The sequence below is a fragment of the Macaca mulatta genome, chromosome 1 (genome assembly GCF_049350105.2).
Source record: "Macaca mulatta isolate MMU2019108-1 chromosome 1, T2T-MMU8v2.0, whole genome shotgun sequence".
Classification (NCBI taxonomy): Eukaryota; Metazoa; Chordata; class Mammalia; order Primates; family Cercopithecidae; genus Macaca; species Macaca mulatta.
Window position 1 is genome coordinate 65,460,986 of NC_133406.1, and position 20,718 is coordinate 65,481,703.

A 20,718-nucleotide genomic window follows, 5' to 3' on the forward strand; every position below is an offset into this window, starting at 1 on the left:
CAGCTATTTGGGAGGCTGCAGCAGGGGAATCACTTGAGACCAGGAAAAGGAGGTTGCAGTGAGCCAAGATCATGCCACTGCACTCCAGCCTGGGCAACAGAGACTCCGTCTAACAAAAAAAAAAAAAAAAAAAAAGGGAAAAAATGGACTATAATAATATGTGGACACATTTAGCAAAGTAATGTTAACTACAAAGAGCAGAACTCATAATATTGTAAAATTGTTAGAATATATCTGTACATTAGCAAATATTAGATGATATTTACTTCCAGTAATTTGGGATTTCCAAAAAGCTGTTAGCATAATTTACAATAAAGTATAATTTTAAGAAACCAGGCAGGGCACGATGGCTCACACCTGTAATCCTAGCATTTTGGAAGGCAGAGACAGGTGGATTGCTTGAGGCCAGGAGTTCAAGACCAGCATGGCCAACATGGCCAAACCCCATCTCTACTAAAAATACAAAAATAAGCCAGACACAGTGGTGAGTGCCTGTAATCACAGATACTTGGGAGGTTGAGTGGGGAGGATTGCTTGACCTAAGAAGTGGAGGTTGCAGTGAGCCGTGATCGTGCCACTGCACTCCAGCCTGGGTGACAGAGCAAGACTCTGTCCCAAGGTTTTGTTTTGGTTAACTTGCTATCTCTTTTGCCAGGAATTACTTGTGGGCTACCCCCCAACATCACCAATGGAGATTTCTTCAGCACTAACAGAGAGTATTTTCACTATGGATCTGTGGTGACCTACCACTGCAATCTTGGAAGCGGAGGGAGAAAGGTGTTTGAGCTCGTGGGTGAGCCCTCTATATACTGCACCAGCAAAGATGATCAAGTGGGCATCTGGAGCGGCCCAGCCCCTCAGTGCATTATACCTAACAAATGCACGCCTCCAAATGTGGAAAATGGAATACTGGTGTCTGTCAACAGAAGCTTATTTTCCTTAAATGAAGTTGTGGAGTTTAGGTGTCAGCCTGGCTTTGTCATGAAAGGACCCCACCGTGTGCAATGCCAGGCCCTGAACAAATGGGAGCCAGAGTTACCAAGCTGCTCCAGGGGTGAGTCTAACTGAGGCCTAGAAGGTCCCTGCAAATGACATGCATTGCTGTTGGATCAGGAGATTAGTATTTGTTCGGGGGAGGGATGTGTGGTGAGGAGGGTGGGAAAGTAATTTTGGGGGGAAGAAGCATGAAATTAAGAATCGGGGGTGTGCATGCACCCAGCATATGTGTCTTCATTTTAAAAAGCAAGACCTTAATTAGCCAGAAAAAAAGCTATTTTGGACTCACCTATTAATCAGTTCTCAGGGCAAAGTACCAGCTCCAATCTCTCTCAATTATATTGAAAAATTATATGGACTTTATAGTCAGCTGTGCCCTAAGCGCTTTTATATACATTATCTCATTTATTGTTTACAACAACACTGGCTTATTTAAGGCCTTGTGTTTTTGATGGCTCATCTTGTCTACTGATGCCACAATAGCTGGCTTAGCAGCTGAGTGGGAGGTGTTATGGTTGATACATAGGGACAGAGAAAGAGCTTACCATTCTTCTACCAACCCATGTTAGCCTTGTGCAACCACTGAACTGGGAAGACAAACAGATAAAGGGATATAAGGACGGATGTATTGAGGTAGGAGATTGGCAGGGCTTGTGTTCTGGTCACAATCCTGCTGACCAAAACAGAATCTGTCCTAGATAGGATGAAGTGAAAAAAACAGCAGGAACAGGCAGATGGCGATGAAAGCAATCGCTAGCTGCCCTCATATTCCCATCAGCACCATGACATTTTATAAATGCCATGGCAACGACCTGGAAGTTACCACCCCTTTCCAGGAAAGTTCTAAATAACACCCCCCTCAATTTGCATTGATATGCCCCTTAACTTACATGTAACTGGCCGGGCATGGTGGCTTATGCCTGTAATCCCAGCACTTTGGGAGGCCGAGATGGGCAGATCACCTAAGGTCAGGAGTTCAAGACCAACCTGCCCAACATGGTGAAACCCTGTCTCTAATAAAAATATAAAAATTACCTGGGTGAGGTGGCTCACGCCTGAAATCTCATTAGGCTGAGGCAGGAGAATCACTTGAACCTGGGACACAGAGGTTGCAGTGAGCCAAGATCACACGACTGTGCTCCAGCCTGGGTGATAGAGTGAGATATCACCTCAAAAACAACAACAACAACAACAACAAAAAAAACGCAGACACACAAAACAGAAAGCAGTTGTTTACTATGGCCGATGATCTGGAGCAGCATCCTCAAGGCTGGCTGAGTAATTGGCTGCCCACGTGGCGCCCCACTTCCATGTCTCAGCTGAAGAATGTGGAAGCCAGGATCCTCCAGTGTCTCCAGAATAAGTTCCTGGCCAGATATGTATCCCTCCCAAACCAGAATAAGATCTGGACAGTGACTATGAGCCCCGAGCAAAAGGACCACACCCCGCTGGTGATGGTGCACGGTTTTGGGGGCAGCGTGGGCCTCTGGGTCCTCAACATGGACTCACTGAGTGCCCGCTGCACACTGCACACCTTCCATCTGCTTGACTTCGGGCGATGCTCAAGGCCAGCATTCCCGAGGGACCTGGAGGGGGCTGAGGATGAGTTTGTGACATCGATAGAGACGTGGCAGGAGACCATAGGGATCCCCAGCATGACCCTCCTGGGGCACAGTTTGGGAGGATTCCTGGCCACTTCTTACTCAATCAAGTACCCTGATAGAGTTAAACACCTCATCCTGGTGGACTCATGGGGCTTTCCCCTCTGACCAACTAACCCCAGTGAGATCCGTGCACCCCCAACCTGGGTCAAAGCTGTGGCATCTGTCCTAGGACGTTCCAATCCATTGGCTGTTCTTCAAGTAGCTGGGCCCTGGAGGCCTGGCCTGGTGCAGCGATTCTCGCCGGATTCAAACGCAAGTTTGTAGACTTCTTTGAAGATGATACCATATCAGAGTATATCTATCACTGCAATGCACAGAATCCCAGTGGTGAGACGGTATTCAAAGCCATGATGGAGTCCTTTGGCTGGGCCCAGCACCCTATGCTGGAGCGAATTCACTTGATTTGAAAAGGTGTGCCCATCACCATGATCTATGGGTCCAACACCTGGATAGATACCAGTACGGGAAAAAAGGTGAAGATGCAGGGGCCGGATTCCTATGTCGGAGACATGGAGATTGAGGGTGCATCTCACCACGTCTATGCTGACCAGCCACACATCTTCAATGCTGTAGTGGAGAAGATCTGCGACTCAGTTGATTGAGTCGCTCTCTGAAGAGGAAGAGGAGAAAGCCAGAGAGTCACTCTTGCCTCCCTGTCTGCTTACTCACCCACTCTGTCCTTTCCTCACCAACTAACATGTGCCAGCCAGGCAGAGTCTTAGGCTGTTCCCAGAACAGGACCACAGTGAAAAGAACACTCTTGATCCCACACTAAAGGCTGAAGGCAGAAGCCACAAGAGGCCTTCAGTGCCACCCCTGGGGAAGAACATAAAGGGTTGCACAATGTCACCCATCCACTTCTTGCCAAGTGTTACCCAGATGGTGGAGGATGTGAAGGGATTGCACCGAGCCACATTCGCTCTCTCTGTGGCCTTTCTTCCTCTGGGCAAAGAAGGGCTTCCAGTGGCCTTTCCTAGCTCTGCAGTGTTTGTGGGATAGGTTCCCTGCAAGAACACCTTCCTCCTCCATGCCCCACTTCACCCCATCCCATACCAGTTCCATCCAGGGTCTGGTTAACCGCCAAGAGCAGGTCCTGGAGTTCCCTTCACCTGCAGAGTCCTTTTCATGACCTAGAAGGTCTTATTCAAAGCTCTCATTGACAGAGGAGGAAACAGGCCAAGGCAGGACATGGCTGGACCATGGTGATACAGCTCTGTGTGATTCAAGTTCTGGCTGGAGCCCAGGTCTGCCGACACCCTGTGCTTGTTGCACACTTGATTTGCTAAGGCTCCAGACAGGCATCGTTGCCATGGGGCTGGTCCTGGTCACTGGCTGAGGAAAAGCCCTTCCCTGCCCCACATTCTAGCCCCACTATGTGGGGGTGCTGTTGTCCCACCTGTGTCTCATCCCTGGCTGCCTAAGCTAGGGACACTCAAGTGCTTCCTTCCTTGCCCCATCTTCCTCCTAACTGGAAGCCTCTGAGCCTCCCCTGTGCCTTAGGCCCCGAAGCCCCACATGTAGTATAGAGCAAAGGTGGAAGAAAGGGTAGAAAGGCCCTTCAGCCCCAGTGCTATGTCTGGGTTCTCCATGCCCATCAGTCTCGCAGTTTCTCTACCTGGCCCCAGAGCTGAGGCCATCTGCAAGCCCCTACCCATGGCCCAACGAGGAGCCTCCAGCCACCAGTTCCCTGTCCTTGTCAGCCACTGAGTGGTTCCCACTGCATGACCCTCTATCCCTCCCATCTGTCCCCATGGTTTCCAGCTCAATCCACCCTGACCCACCTGTCAGCCCTCTCCCAGGGAGCTGTTTCAGGGATTCTGGGCAGTAGGCTGGGCCTGGCCTCAGAACCTGGCAGCTCCCGTCTGCTCCTTCATTTTTGTAAAACCAACCCTGTCACCAGAATGGTATTAACTCCTGGTGCTTTGTACTACTGGTCCAGCTGCCCTGGGCTCCTTTTCTATATTAATAAACAAATGAGTAAAAAAAAAAAAAAAAATTTACATGTAATTGAAGCGGGCTTACAGGAGTATAAATACAGTTGGCTGCCAGGAGCTCATATGTTACTGACTCTGAGTGTACTGCCTGCGAGTTAGCCCTGCTCTGCAGGGGCAGTGCCTTTCTAAAAGATTGCTGTCCGGCACCACTGGCTCATCCTTGAATTCTGTCCTGGGTGAGGCAAGAACCCTTCCAGAGTAAGCCCCAATTTAGGGTCATGCCTGTCCTGAAACAGTATGACTGCACTTTAGTCATAGGTGTGCTATCAGAGAAATGGGAGGAAATCTATAAAACAGACTTGGTCTCAGGTGACAGTCTCATTACCTGAATAACAATGGTACAAATCGGGATTACCTTCCTAGGAAATATGTAGATGGAGAATCCACCAATACTAATAACTCCACATTGGATAGCCAGAGCTAGGAGAAAATACCTTGTACCCTGTAGATTTACAAGCGAGTTTGGGGCCTTGTGCTAGGGAGAATTGGGTTCTATATCTCTACCTTTTACTAGCTATGAGGCCTTCAGCAAGCATAGGGTATAGCAAAAGAAATTCCCCCGTAAGTAACAAGTACTCTGGAACTGTCCTTTCCACAGTGTGTCAGCCGCCTCCAGAAATCCTGCATGGTGAGCACACTCCAAGCCATCAGGACAACTTTTCACCTGGGCAGGAAGTGTTCTACAGCTGTGAGCCCGGCTATGACCTCAGAGGGGCTGCGTCTCTGCACTGCACGCCCCAGGGAGACTGGAACCCTGAAGCCCCCATATGTACAGGTGCCTTGACTCTCTGGCTTCCAGATTGCTGTTTCCCCCTCACATGGAGGTCTTACTCCTGTTGTTTTATTTTTCTTCTAGTGAAATCCTGTGATGACTTCCTGGGCCAACTTCCTCATGGCCGTGTGCTGTTTCCACTCAATCTCCAGCTTGGAGCAAAGGTGTCCTTTGTTTGCGATGAAGGGTGAGTGTGACCCAGAGTTGAGACCCAGGATTCAGTGTGGAGAATCACTCCCCTGAGATCAGGGGTTAATCCAAACCAGGAGCCGACCTAGTAGATAAGAAGTACCCAGACAGATGAATTTATGGAAGGGTAGTTTTGAAATAAGGGTAGGGACTAAGTGGCACCACTTTCAGAAGACAATGAGAAAATGGCACATACAGCTCAATGTCAGGTACAAACCTAAATATAGTCACTGATCTTGAGTCCACAGTTGGAACTTGAAATGAATGGGTATGTATTTATTTGGAGGCAAAAGAACATAATTTTATAAAATGTATACTAGAGAAAAAAAGATGAGTAAGACGAAAATTGTTTGCCTCATAATAAGGCAAAGGTTGTTTTAGGAAACTTAAAACCAATCAAAAGTGAAATCTGTAATAGTGTATGGATAAGTATAACCCAATTACATATCTTCATGTCAAGAATGGCCAGTGTAATTGTTTTGATGCAAGATTTTTCTCAGCCACTTTGCCAGCTGGTGACCTCTGGCCAGAAACAGCCCTGCCCAGGCCTTGCTCGGCCCAGGATCAATGCAGGAGACACCCCATCTACTCGACCCTCCCAGGCCGTGCCTGGCTTGGGCTCTGATGCAGATCCTGTGGCTGCCACGACTACATGCTCAGCCTCTGGCAGGAGGGGGTGTGTAGTGAGCAAGTGTGGGTTCTGGCTGGCTGCACCAAGCACTGGCACAGGAGCGGGCTCCGTGTGGGGATTGCGGCTGAACCAGTCATGTCGCACTGAAGGAAACGTGGTGGTGCCCAAACAGGGGTCCCCACAACCCCAAAGCCAAGAGGGGGTGTTACAGCATGCTAATAGCTCTTAGCATTTGATAATGCCTGCAGCCCAACAGATGGCAGTGTGTTAACAACTCTGTCAGTCCCATCGCCCTGCCAGGCCTGCGTCTCCAGGGCTGACTTGACCTGCTGCTGCTTCCTGTTGCATGGAATAGCTGCCCTCCCCTGGGAGAGGGCAAAGGGTCACTGTATTACAGCCTTCTTCGTACCTGCGTTTGGTGGGTCCTGAGTTCTCTTCCTGCAGCCAAGAAAAAGAAGGTTATGCTAACAATAGAAGGGTGAGGAGGGTGGAGAAGAGTTTTATTGAGTGACGAAACAGCTTCTCAGGGGAGATGAGACACGAGGGTGGACCCCAGATGAAGTCAGGAGGTCATTCTCTCAGTGTGACTGGTTCTGGGGCTTTTATGGACTCAGAATTGGAAGTGTGTATTAATTTGTTTGTGAGTGTGCAAAAAAGGCTAAAGCAAAGCCACCACTCAAAGGTGGGCACAACAGTGCAAAAAAACCAATTATGGAAGAGCAGGTATATGTGAAATAGATGAAGAGTGGGGATCAATCAGAGGAAAGCACACCCAATGGGAAGAGAGGTTCTCAAGCCAGTCCATGGATTTACCTGGAACTTGTAGCGAGGCTTTAAACTGTCTTCAGCTTGAAGGTCGGGTTTCATCGGGATCCGCCCCATCTGCCTAGGATTTGTCTGCCTCCTGCTTCTACCACTGTCAAGTGAGGTATTATTCGTTGTTTATGTGTATCCATTATTCTTGGTACACTATGAGTCTGGGGGGATAACTAGATTGAGCAATTAAGGAGTTATTTTTAATAATTTCCAAGGATTTTTTGGCATTTACAAAGTCCACCACCTAATAATGATTTCCAATTCCAGAACGATTTTAGATTTCAGAAGGGAAGCAGGATTCAATAGTAAGTTAGGCTTTTCAGGGTGGCAAAGACTTTTCCCCCGACCCTTCTTTGTTTGTTAGAGCACGTGGTTCAGCATGCTTCTGTGAGCCTCCTCTGGCCCATTATATTTGGAGTGGCAAGAAAAACAATGGCTGTTCTCTTTCCAGATGTTCCTGGCTTTGCTTACCAAATCGAGAGTTGTTCTGCCTCATGACCCACTAATGAGAATAAGTGGGATGTCAGAGAGCCATCAGTGAAATATGACACCTGAAGGTTATGGCTCTTGTGCCCATGGAGAAGTCTGGTTCTGTGTTCATGCCTTCTGTAGATGATGCTGGGCTATGAAGTTTACATGGCACATCAGCTCTAATTGCTTTGCCAGTCACAGGGTACTATGGTTCTTTAGAATAAATTGGCCTTTGAGTTTCTGCCAGCTACTGAAGAATTCAGATCCCTAATGAATTTAGACTTTTAGCTGGGCCGGAACCTAAGAACCAAATGATAGTCAAAGAGGAAATGGTAGTGAGGAAGCTGAGCATCTATTAGTGAAGAAATCAAGGGAGAGATGGGAATTGCTCACACATTTGCTACCACTTTTTTTTTTCTTTAGGTTCCGATTAAAAGGCAGGTTTGCTAGTCATTGTGTCTTGGCTGGAATGAAAGCCCTTTGGAATAGCAGTGTTCCAGTGTGTGAACGTGAGTAGAAAGAACTATGTAGTTTGGATAACTCTCCTTATTTTTGTTTTCCAGTGTGTTTACTGCATGGAATCACTTGTTGTCTGGATCTTTACTTAACTAAATTTCGGATAAAAATACTTCTTTGTTGGAAGAATTTCAAGAAGCATCTTGTAGGACTTCTCTGACATTTGTTACTAATCTGTAAATCACTTAGTTTAATGACAGTGTTTAATGTTGTGTGGAATGTGTGGCAAGAAACTAGATGACATAAAGGTGCAGCACGTTTTAGTTAGTCATTTATTTTTAGTTTTCTTATAAGGAGTAATCTTTCTTAATTTTTTTTTCCTTTTTGAGATAGTTACCTAGGACAGACTGCAGTGGTGCAATCACAGCTCACTGCAGTTTCAATGGCCTGGGCTCTAGTGACCCTCCCACTTCAGCCTCCCAGTAGTTGGGACTGCAGGTGCATGCCACCACACCTGGCTAATTTTTTATTTTTTGTAGAGATGGAGTCTTGCCATATTGCCCAGGCTGATCTCAAACTCCTGGGCTCAAGCTATCCTCCCACCTTCGCCTCCAAAAGTGTTAGGATTACAAGTGTGAGCCACCATGCCCAGCCAAATTTTTATGTTCTTTTATCCCCTCGCATATCATAAACAGTTTAGTCAGCTTGTTTTTTAGCCGGCAGTATTTAATGACATAGGGCTTCCCATGTGCTAGGACTTTCCATGTGTAGAAAAAGCAATGAAGAGTAAAAGAATAGTGAAGACACCTCCCTACTTTCCTGGAGTGTATTTTCTTGTTGGGAAGCAGACTAAGAATGATAAAATAAGTAATCAAAATTCTAAAAATTGTAATATATAAAATGATAGTTAAATAGGGATGTTATGGAGAAAATAAAACAGAGTTATATGATAAATTAGTACAGAGGAAGGAGCTGGGATGATGAATCAGTGTCTGAAATGATGAGGTGTCCTAAGTTTCCAAACCATCTGCTTAAATAAAGTATGTCCAAATTCAGAAAGAATTCAGAAACTCTTAGATAAGAGTATATGTTTGACATACTAAGACATTACTGATTTACCCTATTCTGTCTATTAAAGCAAGGCAAGAATTTTTTAAACCTTTTTTTTCTTATTGGAAAATGTTTAATTTGCATTGTGTTAAAATAACTTACAGAAATCAATTCGGATATTTTATGGTGAGTATTACGGTGAAGAACAGTGAATACCTGAGGAAACTCAAGTATCCAACAAACTCAACCTTACAGAGACATATAAAGCTGAAAATAAATATATAAACAGACTTAGGAAAACACAAACAGGTAAAATTCAAGCATAAGAAGTCAATCATTGTTTGATGTACTAAGTCTTTTTTATACATATAATTCTGATAAACTTGGGCATCTCTTCCTAAATTCATATCAAATTAGAAGCATCAAGTGCTTTTAGGGAAGGAACTGTTCTAAGCAGACTAAAAGGAGGAAGAAATGATGGCTAATAAATTGGAAGAAAAAAAAAAAAGACTCTTTGGCACCATTTAATCTAGGTAAAAAGAGCCTTACCAATGTAGTCTGATGACGCCGTTGGAAATTTGGTGTTGGTCCTGATGATAATGGTCTTGAATCACCAAGAAACATTTACATTGCTAAAGATGATAGTTCATGATTATTAACGTTCATAGATTTCCTTGGAACTTATGGTCTCCAATGGCCAAAACTTTGTCTGTCTTGAACCTCATTGTCAACCCAGGAATCTTACTATGCCTGATTTAAAGTAGACAACCAAATGGGCGTTTTTAAAAATATAAAAAAATAATTACTTTCCAAATTCATTATGAACATAGCTACCTGGATGGTCCAAAAACACTGTCTTTGGCCTTTTGCAATAAACTGTAATTTAGGTCTCACATCACTTAGTTGCCTCTCAACAAAAGCCTTACAGATTTAAATTCTATCCACCTTAGTTATATTCTTTCTAAAAGAAAAAAAATTATACTCATAGCACAGTCACAGGTCACTAATATTTCAGTCATCTTAAGTGAAACTCTAATGGAACTTAAAGCTCTTGTTTTCTTTCTAGAAATCTTTTGCCCAAATCCTCCAGCTATCCTTAATGGGAGACACATAGGAGCTCCCCTTGGAGATATTCCCTATGGAAAAGAAGTATCTTACACATGCGACCCCCACCCAGACAGAGGGATGACCTTCAACCTCATTGGGGAGAGCACCATCCGCTGCACAAGTGACCCTCAAGGGAATGGGGTTTGGAGCAGCCCCGCCCCTCGCTGTGAACTTTCTGTTCCTGCTGGTTAGTACCTGCTTCCACATATCCTAAACGGGTTCAGAATATCTAGGTGAGAACCTCCATATTTCTATAGTGACAGTCATTTTTGCTTGTGAAAATGGCTTTGCTATGAATGTCAGAGACAGAACTACCTCCCAAGTGAATGACAAATGGGTTCTAGTAGGCACACTGTGTCTCAGTTGTTGGTATTCTGATGGTCCTTGGGGTGAGCAGTGTGGGATGGTAAGAAGAGAAGGGGGTGGACAGTGAAGAGAATTGGTGAGGTCCAGATTTTGTAGAGAATATTTTCAAAGTACTGAAAACAAATGCTAAATAAAATACTCTTTTATTCTACCTCTACTACGAGTTGTCTTTATCCTGGAAAGATGGATGTGCTGCACGAAAAGTACACAATGATGACGTAATTTACTTCAGAACTGATAATACTATAAAAGTAATTTAAGAAACTCAGATGTAGGGATTTATACTTTTTATGTTGTTTCCAAGGGTTTGTTCAAGTCACTGACTATATTTAGTTGGTCCTTCACCTCACCATTAACAAAGGGAACTCAGGAGGCCCTGGAGAAGCAGAGTTTAAGACTGTACTCTTAGCCTCCATAGCTCTTTCCTTTGATATATTAGTCTGGCTTTAAATGACAGTACCTGACAACTGTAGATGCATTTGTGGCTGTGACTGCCTGCACAAGCTCTATCCTCCAGTAAGGACAGAAGAGCATTGAATCATAAAAGTTGTAGACTTTTTAATGTGTTTTTTTGAGATGGAGTCTTGTACTGTCGCTCAGGCTGGAGTGCAATGGCACAAACTCAGCTCAATGCAACCTCTGCCTCCTGGGTTCAAGCAGTTCTCCTGCCTCAGCCTCCCAAGTAGCTAGGATTACACGCGCTTGCCATCACACTTGGCTAATTTTTGTATTTTTTAGTAGAGACGGGGATTCACAATGTTGGTCAGGCTGGTCTCTAACTCCTGACTTCAGGTAATCCACCTGCCTCAACCTCCCAAAGTGGTGGGATTACAGGCATGAGCCTGGTGCTGACTTTTTTGACCTGTTGGCTAATTTGACTTAGAATTTCTGTGGTTGAAAAATAACGCAGTAGATAGATGAGAAATATATGGGAAACACAGCAAAGGGTTAATAGTGTTATCTTACAGGTAGCAGTAGTGGTGGTTGTGGTACTATTTGTAAAAATTACTATATAATGAATACTTAGTACCACCATTAAAAGATAGATAGGCTGGACATGGTGGCTTATGTCTGTAATACCAGCACTTTGGGAGGCCAAAGTGAGAGGATCACTTGAGCCCAGGAGTTCAAGAGAAACCTGGGCAGTATAGCGAAACTCTGTCTCTACAAAAAATAAAAAAATTAGCTGGGCATGGTAGTACATGCCTGTAGTTGCAGCTTCTTGGGAAGCTTAGGTGGGAGAATTCCGAGTCTGGGAGGTCGAGGCTGCAGTAAGCTGAGATCACAACACTGCACTCCAGCGTGGAAAATAGAGCAAGATTCTGTCTCAAAACATACACACACACACACAAACACACAAAAGATAGCTTCTAATTTAATTACACAACAACCTATGAGGAGGGTAGTATTCTTATTATCTCATTTTATAGATGTAGAAACTGAGACACAGAGGGTTTAGGTAATTTGTACAAGACCACAGAATGGGGTAGCCTGGCCAAGCAATCTACTTATCTGTAACAATAAATAACAATATTTAACTTTAACAATAAATAAATGGTCAAAGGATGTAAATATATCATTCAACAAGAGAATATTTAAGTATTGTCATAATAAAATGGAAAGTTATCAGGCCAAGGTCCCAAACACCAGATAATGGGCAATTCTTCAGTTGGTTGAAGGAGATACAACAAAGAATCAGAATGGGCCAAATAACTATTAACCAGCAGGTTCTTGGAACTCAGAGCTTAGTGTAGACTCCTCGTGAATTGGGCTGAACCACTTAGGAACTCCTTTTGTCTCTCTGAACTAAGACTCAGACTAAAAGCAGTCCCCTTTGCCTTCTTATTCCTAGTCTCTTTACCCTATCTAGTCTTCGCCTTTGACATCTTACTGCTTTGTAGTGAGAAGAGGCAAAGAAAGTTTCATGATCTTAGAGACCATCAAAACAGAAAAAATAAAACCCAGTATTTTCCCCTAAGGCTTGGGATAGATTACTTAAGATACCAGTCCTAGGCCTTCCTAAAATGGAAGATGAAGAACTAACCTGGGGAGGTGGTCCAGGCTTGGAGTGACATGCCATAGAGGGTTTTGAGAAAGAATAGCAATCCAGAGAGAAAAAGGAACCTCTGAGTACTAGCATCAGAGAAGGAAGAATTTCTTGGGATACTCAGATCCCCTATCTTCCCATTTCAATGGCCCAGTTACATCAGAGGCCCGATTCATTTCAACATCTTCCTCAGAGCAAGGGGTAATCGCCAGGTCCCCTTTAAAGCCAGAATTAATACATATAACCCATATTTACGCTGTCTCAAGAATAATTAGCATGGTGTTGCATGCTAGACTAACAAGTTCAACTCCAGGAAACATGTTAAAACTAAGAGAAGTTTCTACTTGAATATCTTAAGAGAGGCTTAAAGAAAAATTAAACTATGTGACACTCATTAAAATGTCCCCAAATCCTCTTTACCCATTTCCATTACCCAGTGTCCCATTCATTAAAGCAACTGCTTTCCTAGAGCCTAGTTTCTCTCAGTTCCACCCAGACTGTCTCTCAATATTCTCCCCACTTTCTGGACCTTCTTAGTTCACAAGAAGTCTCCATGCCATTTCTAAGGTAAATGGAGTTTCTTCAGTTCTACATAGTTCAATGCAACACAGCCCTGAAAGTTTCTGCAGGGAAATGCAGAAACTATCTTAGGATGCAAGATTTAGAGGAAGGGTGTAAATATCTTTCTACTTTGACACACAAATATACAGAAACTGTTTAACCTCACTAGAACTAAAGAAATGCAAAATAACAAGGTACCATTTTTTAAAATTGTCCATTAAAAAGGTTTTTATGTGAATACCCAATAAAAATTAAGGATGTACTGTAACAAATATTGTTGTATGTTGAAGGTACTATTGTAAATTGGCAAAATCTATTATGAAAAACAATTATGCAATGTATGTGGACAATAATACAACTATTCCTGCCAGTTAGCCCTCCTAGAACTCCAATCTAAGGAAATAATGTAAAATATAAAATATTTTATGCATTTTATTAAGGGTTTCATGAGAAAGAAAACTAGAAATAAATGCACAATAGAAGTCATTGAATACACTATGATGCATCTACTAGATTATACTAGTTTATCTCTGTTGTAATTTACATTTCTAGTATATAAATATGTGAAAACACACATATGAGAAAATATGCCAGAAGAGAATGTATCAAAACATGTTTTGGGTACTAGGATTTGGGGTGATTTTTTTCTTTAGTTCTGTATTGTAAGTTTTCTTCTGTAATTGTATTACTTTTATGAGAAAAATATTAATTTTTAAAAAGTCTTCTTGGCAGTGGCTCACACCTGTAATCCCAGCACTTTGGGAGGCTGAGGCGGGTGGATCACGAGGTCAGGAGATTGAGACCATCCTGGCCAACATGGTGAAACCCCGTCTCTACTAAAAACACAAAAATTAGCTGGGTGTGATGGCATGTGCCTGTATTCCCAGCTACCCAGGAGGCTGAGGCACAAGAATCCCTTGAACTGGGAGGCAGAGGTCGCAGTGAGGTTGCACCACTGCACCCCAGCTTGGCGACAGATTGAGACTTTGTCTAAAAAAAAAAAATCTTCTCTGAGTACAGAAGGTAAAATGAGAGTATGTGAGTGAAATCAATGACTTTTAAAAAAAATATTGGTCTGAGTCCTGAATAAAATTCAGGATAAATTGTCATTGGCTGAGAAGTCCTGTTCAATTATGTTGCATGCCAGAGTGATGTTTTTGTGACTTCTCTCTTCGTTTTAGGTGCAAATGATGCTCTTATAGTTGGTAAGTTTTATGAAGGGTTTGATGAGGAATTCTGGCATCTTTAACAGTAAGTACCTACTTATAATGAATGAAATGTAAAAAGAGAGATCAAAATATCTTGAGTTGTAAATTCAACTAGAAAGAAAATCATGATGAGTTTAGGCCAGGATATGGTGGAACTGGCATCATCATATGCCAGGTTACTGAGTAACCTTCCTCAAAGGTTCTTTACTATCTTTGAACCACTACAAATGCATAATCATTCAACAGTGTCAAAAATAACTTATTTGAATGTGGTGGGAGAATGAAGCTTCTTCTTTGGGTTATAACCTGGAGTATGCTTCCAGATGGTGATTGTGCCCATTTGCACAAATAGAAAGCCACAAGATCAGTCTTCTGAGCCCATATCTGTGATCTGCCTCTGTTAGAAGAGTAGTTTTGTAATAGAGTTTGCTTCCAAGGGAATTTCTGTGGCATGGTATTCTTACATCCCTTTTTACACATCTGGACACTGAGACATGGAGGGTTTAGGTAACTTGCCCAAGACCACAGAATGGGATAGCCTGGGTCTACCTACCTGTGGAGACTGTGCACTTTAACAATCAATAAATGGACAAAGGACCTACATATATAATTCAACAAGACAGAAAATTCCAGTATTGTCACAATGAAATGCCTGTGTGTTAAGCCTTAGGCAAGACACACGGGCAGGGCCATGGAGAGCTGATGGCCAGCTGCCCCATCGTGGTTCTCACTTACTTTTGGAAAAGTTGATATTGGACTAAAGGTTACAAAACAGCTCAGATCACACCTTAACTATAATAACCCTGTGGGAGTAAGACTAATACTATAGAAACCCAGAGTAAAGCAGAATGTATAGTTACATCTTAAAAAAAAAAAAAAAAAAAAAAAAAAAAGCACTGGCAATCTGTAGTGGGACTGGATACTAAGACAGAATTTAAAACCTATGAGTTATATTTTCTATGCATGTAATTACCTTGTTTTACTGCCTAGGCACTTTATCCGGTACGATCTTCGTTATTTTATTCATCATTTTCCTCTCTTGAATAATTCTAAAGTACAGAAAAGGGTAAGGGTAAGTATAGCCATATTATCCCAAGAAATGTAAACTGTTGATATCCTAGTTTTGCTAAGACATTGCAGACACTGACCTCTAAGCCCAGATCCTATCATAGCACTAGAAGTTTGATTGGGTCACTTATGGCACACATAGCCTGCCAGTGGGGAAGAATTGAGACTTTCCATTGGGTATTTTAATATATGAACAAATACTTTGTAAACACAATTAACTTTTTTTTTTTTTTTTCTGAGACAGTCTTTCTCTGTCACCCAGCCTAGAGTGCAGTGGTGCGACCTCGGCTCACTGAAACCTCCACCTCCCAGGATTCTCATGCCTCAGCCTCCTGAGTAGCTGGGACTATAGGCATGTGCCACTACACCAGGCTAATTTTTGTATTTTTAGTACAGGCAGAGTTTTGCCATGTTGGCCAGGTTGGTCTCAAACTCCCGACCTCAAGTGATCCACACACCTCAGCCTCCCGAAGTGCTGGGATTACAGGCATGAACCACTGTGCGAGGTCACTATTAACTTTTTACACTTGAAAAAAAACTTGCAAAAATTAAGATCTGAATAAAGAAATGTCTTTGACAGGAAAGAAAACATACGCAGCTTTTGTAATGGTTGATTAAAGTATAACAACACCAGTGAGGCCAGAATCAATAATAACAATGTTATAAGGTCGATGAGCAAATTCTATACCCATAAAAAACTGAGGGCCAGGCTTGATGCCTCACGCTTGTAATCGCAGCACTTTCAGAAGCTTAGGTAGGCAGATCATGAGGTCAGAAGTTTGAGACCAGCCTGGCCAACACAGTGAAAACCCATCTCTACTAAAAATACAAAAACTTAGCCAGGTATAGTGGCGTGTGCCTGTAGCCCCAGCTACTCGGGAGGCTGGGGCAGAAGAATTGCTTGAACCTGGGAGGCAGAGGTTGTGGTGAGCCGAGATCGCATCACTGCAACCCAGCCTGGGCAACAGAGCAGACTCCGTCTAAAAAAAATAAAAATAAAAATACCTGAATGTGTAACTTTTAAGTGAACAGTTTTCTATAGGAAATATTCTAAACAATGCAGTTTCCTACAACAAACTATACAGCAATTGAAGTTTTTGTATTTCACAGAGATGGCAATACACTTTTAAAAAGTAGTTTGTCATAGTAGATCTTGCTGTAAACAACCTAGTCAGGAACTCAATTTCTTTTTTTTTTTTTTTTTTTTTTTTTGACACGGAGTCTCGCTCTGTCGCCCAGGCTGGAGTGCAGTGGCCGGATCTCAGCTCACTGCAAGCTCCGCCTCCCGGGTTCACGCCATTCTCCTGCCTCAGCCTCCCGAGTAGCTGGGACTACAGGCGCCCGCCACCTCGCCCGGCTAGTTTTTTTTTTTGTATTTTTTAGTAGAGACGGGGTTTCACCGTGTTAGCCAGGATGGTCTCGATCTCCTGACCTCGTGATCCGCCCGTCTCGGCCTCCCAAAGTGCTGGGATTACAGGCTTGAGCCACCGCGCCCGGCCAGGAACTCAATTTCATGGGAAAATAGTGAATTGGTTGACATTTAAATTTAAATCATTATCCTTCCTAACTAATGTTCTCTATATTTTATGGCTTGACATATAAATATTCTTTGCTCTTTTCCATTACAAAAAGAAAAAGTAAGTAGCTTGGCACTTTCCCTTAACAAAGTACTTGTGTCAATACATTTTTCTCTTAAAGTTTCTTATTAAGTACCACTATAATTTGTGAGTTAATGTTAAAAAAAAATTTACTAAGTCTGAATTAAAGAAGTTAGGGCTTCTAATTTTTTGTATCTATACCAGTCTCTAGTTGAAACCACACAGGGGAAATGATTGTCTCTTCCTCTTGAAAATATTAAAGATGCTTTAATATCTTGAACATATTTGAATATCTCCACCCTTCTAACTATGTCATTCTTCACTCTTCATGGCCCATTCCTTGTTAATCAACTACAGTTGATTAACATGACTCAATAACCATTTATACAATTATTTCCTTAGAAATTATTATCTTGTATAGCCTAAGCAACCTCAGAGCATATACCATTTCTTCATGTTTTCCATCTCGTAAAACCTGCCTCCTATTTTTTTCATACTCTTTTAAAGTGTAATGTCCATGGCACAACCATTCTCTCTGACCAGTGGCTACCAGAAATGTGGCAGAAAGAAAGATCATGATCCTTGCTAGACTTAAAGGTCAGGGAGGTAAACCTCCTAAACATCTATGTAACCCACACTAAAACCTATTATATATGTGCAATCCAGGAAAACTTTTAAACATTTTCTAAACTTTTACTTTTGACCTGTTTCACTTCTTGGGACTGTAACTGCCTGAAGGGTTCTTCCTGCCTGTCATACAGACAAAACCAATTCCCTGAGATCATGGTATATTACAGTAAAGAAAGAGTTGAATTAACACAAGGCCAGTCATGTGGAAGAACTGGAGTTATCACTCAACTCAGTCTCCCCAAGAACACAGGAGCAATGGTTTTTATAGATCATTTAGTAGGAAGGGAGCTAGGGAATGGGTACTGCTGATTGGTTGGGGATGGGGATGTGGGAAATGGTCCTCATGTGCTGTATCCACCTCTGGTTGGGGGCCACAGGACCAGCTGAGTCATGAGTCACAGGTTCAGGTAGAGTCAGTCAGTTGCCAAATGCAAAAACCTGAAAAACATCTCAGAAGACCAATCTTACATTCTATAATAGTGATGTTATCTATAGGAACAATTAGGGAAGTCACAAATCTCTGAGCAGTAATGGATTATAAAAACTATGCCTATATTTTAGCAGAGTTCAGGTCCCTCTCATAATCCTAATCTCTTGGCCTTTCATTAGCTTTCAGGCCCTGAGCAAGGAGAGAGCTAGTTTTAGAAGAGACCGTTATTATCCTTGCTCCAAAGTTAAATTATAAACTAAATTCCTTTCATGGTTAGCTTGGCCTACACCCAGGAATGAGCAAAGCCAGCTCACCCATGAGGCTGGAAGCAAGATGAAGTCAGCCGTGTTAGATTTCTTTCATGCTCATAATCTTTGCAAAGGTGGTTTCAGGATAGTGAGTGCATTTCTCTAACAAAATACCATTGATTTTCTTGTTAGAAATAACACATAGCTAAAATTGGGAAGAGAAAGTCATAAACTTAAATAATCAGAAGGCAGAGGTCCCTTCTCTTGGAAGGAGTTGGGCTGATTAATCATGCAGTCATACTTCCTTGAGTGGGTGTGGCCAATAGCTAAGTCATTGTGGCTATGTGAGGAGGGCTGATTATTCCTTATCTGGAGCTCAAGCTTTCCTCACAGAAACACAAGGGCATAAAGGGCCTTATGGCAAAGAAGAAGGAAGCCATGTGGGAAACACAGAATATGACTGGAGAGTATCGTAGTGGTCCTCAAGTCAGAAGAGCTGTTAATCCTGGAGCTAAAAAAGACTGACGGAGATAGAATAGTGTAGAATAGAACAAGATGGCCTGCTTTATGGGAGAGCCACTATCACACCAGGTCTGGAGGGGTTCAGGCTGACGTCTACCTCAAACACTGGAGACAATTCAGAAACTGCATAAGCAGTCCGGAGACTTACTGAGAAACTAAAATGAGGCTGGGTGTGGTGGCTCAGGCCTATAATCCCTGCACTTGGGGAGGCCGAGGCGGGTGGATCACCTGAGGTCAGGAGTTCGAGACCAGCCTGGCCAATGTGATAAAATACCGTGTCTACTACAAATACAAAAAATTAGCCAGGTGTGGTTGTGGGCGCCCGTAATCCCAGCTCCTCAGGAGGCTGAGGCAGGAGAATCGCATGAACCTGGGAAGCAGGGTTGCAGTGAGCCAAGATCACGCCACCACACTCCAGCCTGGACAACAAGAGCCAAACTCCCTCTCAAAAAAAAAAAAAAAAAAAAAAAAAAGAAAGAAACTAAGACAGAAGTGGATGGAATTCACATACAGAAATCATCTCACCATGGCCAGGTGTGGTGGCTCACGCCTGTAATCCCAGCACTTTGGGAGGCTGAGGCAGGCGGATCACGAGGTCAGGAGATGGAGACCATCCTGGCTAACATGGTGAAACCCTGTCTCTACTAAAAATACAAAAAAAAATTAGCTGGGTGTGGTGGTGGACACCTGTAGTCCCAGCTGCTCGGGAGGCTGAGGCAGGAGAATAGCGTGAACCCAGGAGGCGGAGCGTGAACCCAGGAGGCGGAGCTTGCAGTGAGCCGAGATCGCGCCACTGCACTCCAGCCTGGGCAACAGAGCGAGACTCTGTCTCAGAAAAAAAAAAAAAAAAATAGAAAAAGAAATCATCTCACCTTTAAAATACTCCTCAAGGAGGTGTACTTTAACTATCCTAGTAAAGACGGTATGACCCCCACTCCCACATTCCTAATCTCTCTTATCCTGCTTTTTTTTTTTTTTTTGTATACTTATCCTTTTATTACCCTTAATTAAATAATTATGTTCCATGTTTATTCTCTCTCTCCCTCCATGAAGTCAGGGATTTTTGTCCTATCTTCACCAATGGATTCAAAACAAATCTACACTGTCCCTGGAACAAAGAGAGTCTCAATAAATACTTACCAAATGAATGAGTGAGATAAACACCACTAAGAGTGTTACCACAAGGGAAAATTTCTGCCATAATTCTTTACCAAGTTAAACAGTGTATCTTTAGCTTGTCCTAAACTTACTCCTGGTTTCAAGGCTCCAAGGAGTTCCATTAGAACTCCTTGTTCTAATATACAAACTGTCACAGTCTGTTGGTATAGACAGTTGGGCAGCTATAACAAAAACTCCATAGACTGGGTGGTTTCAATAAGCATTTAAGCTGGGTGCAGTGGTTCCCACCTATAGTCCCAGCTACTCAGGAGGCTGAGGCAGGAGTACTGCTTGAGCCCATGAGTTTAAGGGCGGCCTGGGCAATATGGCAAGACCCTGTCCCTAAAAACGTTATTTCATTTCTAAAAACCAAGCATTTATTTCTCATAGTTCTGGTGGATAGAGAGTCCAAGATCAAGGCAACTGCAAATTCAGCGTCTAGTGGGGCTCGCTTTCTAGTTAATAGACTTCAATCTTTTCTCTGTGTCCTCACATCAGAGAAAAGGAGTGTGGGAGCTCTTGGGGGTCTCTTTTCTCAGGGCACTAGTCCCATTCACAAGGGCTATTTGAGAAGTAATTAGATCCTATAAATTTTCAACGTATAAATTTGGAAGGATACAAACATTCAGTCCATTGTACAAACACTGAATTTGATAAGCACATCTGCTTAAATGATATCACGCTTATTGATTTCATGTGCCTTTTTCACCTTTGTTTCTATCTAAATTCCATTAAC

The 20,718-nt window shown here is 42.9% G+C and overlaps 1 protein-coding gene, 1 long non-coding RNA gene and 1 pseudogene across 9 annotated transcripts in view; 2 read left to right on the top strand and 1 right to left on the bottom strand.

Moving 5' to 3' along the window:
* The window catches only part of CR1L (complement C3b/C4b receptor 1 like), a 101,187-nt gene that overhangs the window by 77,583 nt on the left and 2,886 nt on the right, over window positions 1-20,718 (top strand). For 2 of the 7 annotated variants that reach the window (XM_078005120.1, XM_078005122.1), the window contains exons 13-19: window positions 656-1,054; window positions 5,253-5,429; window positions 5,511-5,613; window positions 7,957-8,042; window positions 10,106-10,333; window positions 14,302-14,325; window positions 15,319-15,400. In XM_078005120.1, the coding sequence (XP_077861246.1) occupies window positions 656-1,054; window positions 5,253-5,429; window positions 5,511-5,613; window positions 7,957-8,042; window positions 10,106-10,333; window positions 14,302-14,325; window positions 15,319-15,371 (1,070 nt within the window). In that variant the 3' untranslated portion in view covers window positions 15,372-15,400. Of the gene's footprint in view, window positions 1-655; window positions 1,055-5,252; window positions 5,430-5,510; window positions 5,614-7,956; window positions 8,043-10,105; window positions 10,365-14,301; window positions 14,388-15,318; window positions 15,401-20,718 lie in introns of those variants that run through there. The other 5 variants (XR_013418497.1, XR_013418502.1, XR_013418499.1 and 2 more) reach the window with 3 other exon arrangements.
* LOC714151 ((Lyso)-N-acylphosphatidylethanolamine lipase pseudogene) lies at window positions 2,228-4,656 on the top strand (annotated as a pseudogene). Its single transcript, XR_013996.5, has one exon. The product of XR_013996.5 is annotated as a (Lyso)-N-acylphosphatidylethanolamine lipase pseudogene (transcript).
* Window positions 5,871-20,718, bottom strand: part of LOC144341545 (uncharacterized) — a 30,903-nt gene continuing 16,055 nt past the window's right edge. The window contains exons 2-4 of the long non-coding RNA XR_013418550.1: window positions 15,302-15,377; window positions 7,060-7,162; window positions 5,871-6,684 (exon numbers count right to left, since the gene is read on the bottom strand). This is a non-coding gene — a long non-coding RNA (uncharacterized LOC144341545). The remainder of the gene's footprint in view (window positions 6,685-7,059; window positions 7,163-15,301; window positions 15,378-20,718) is intronic.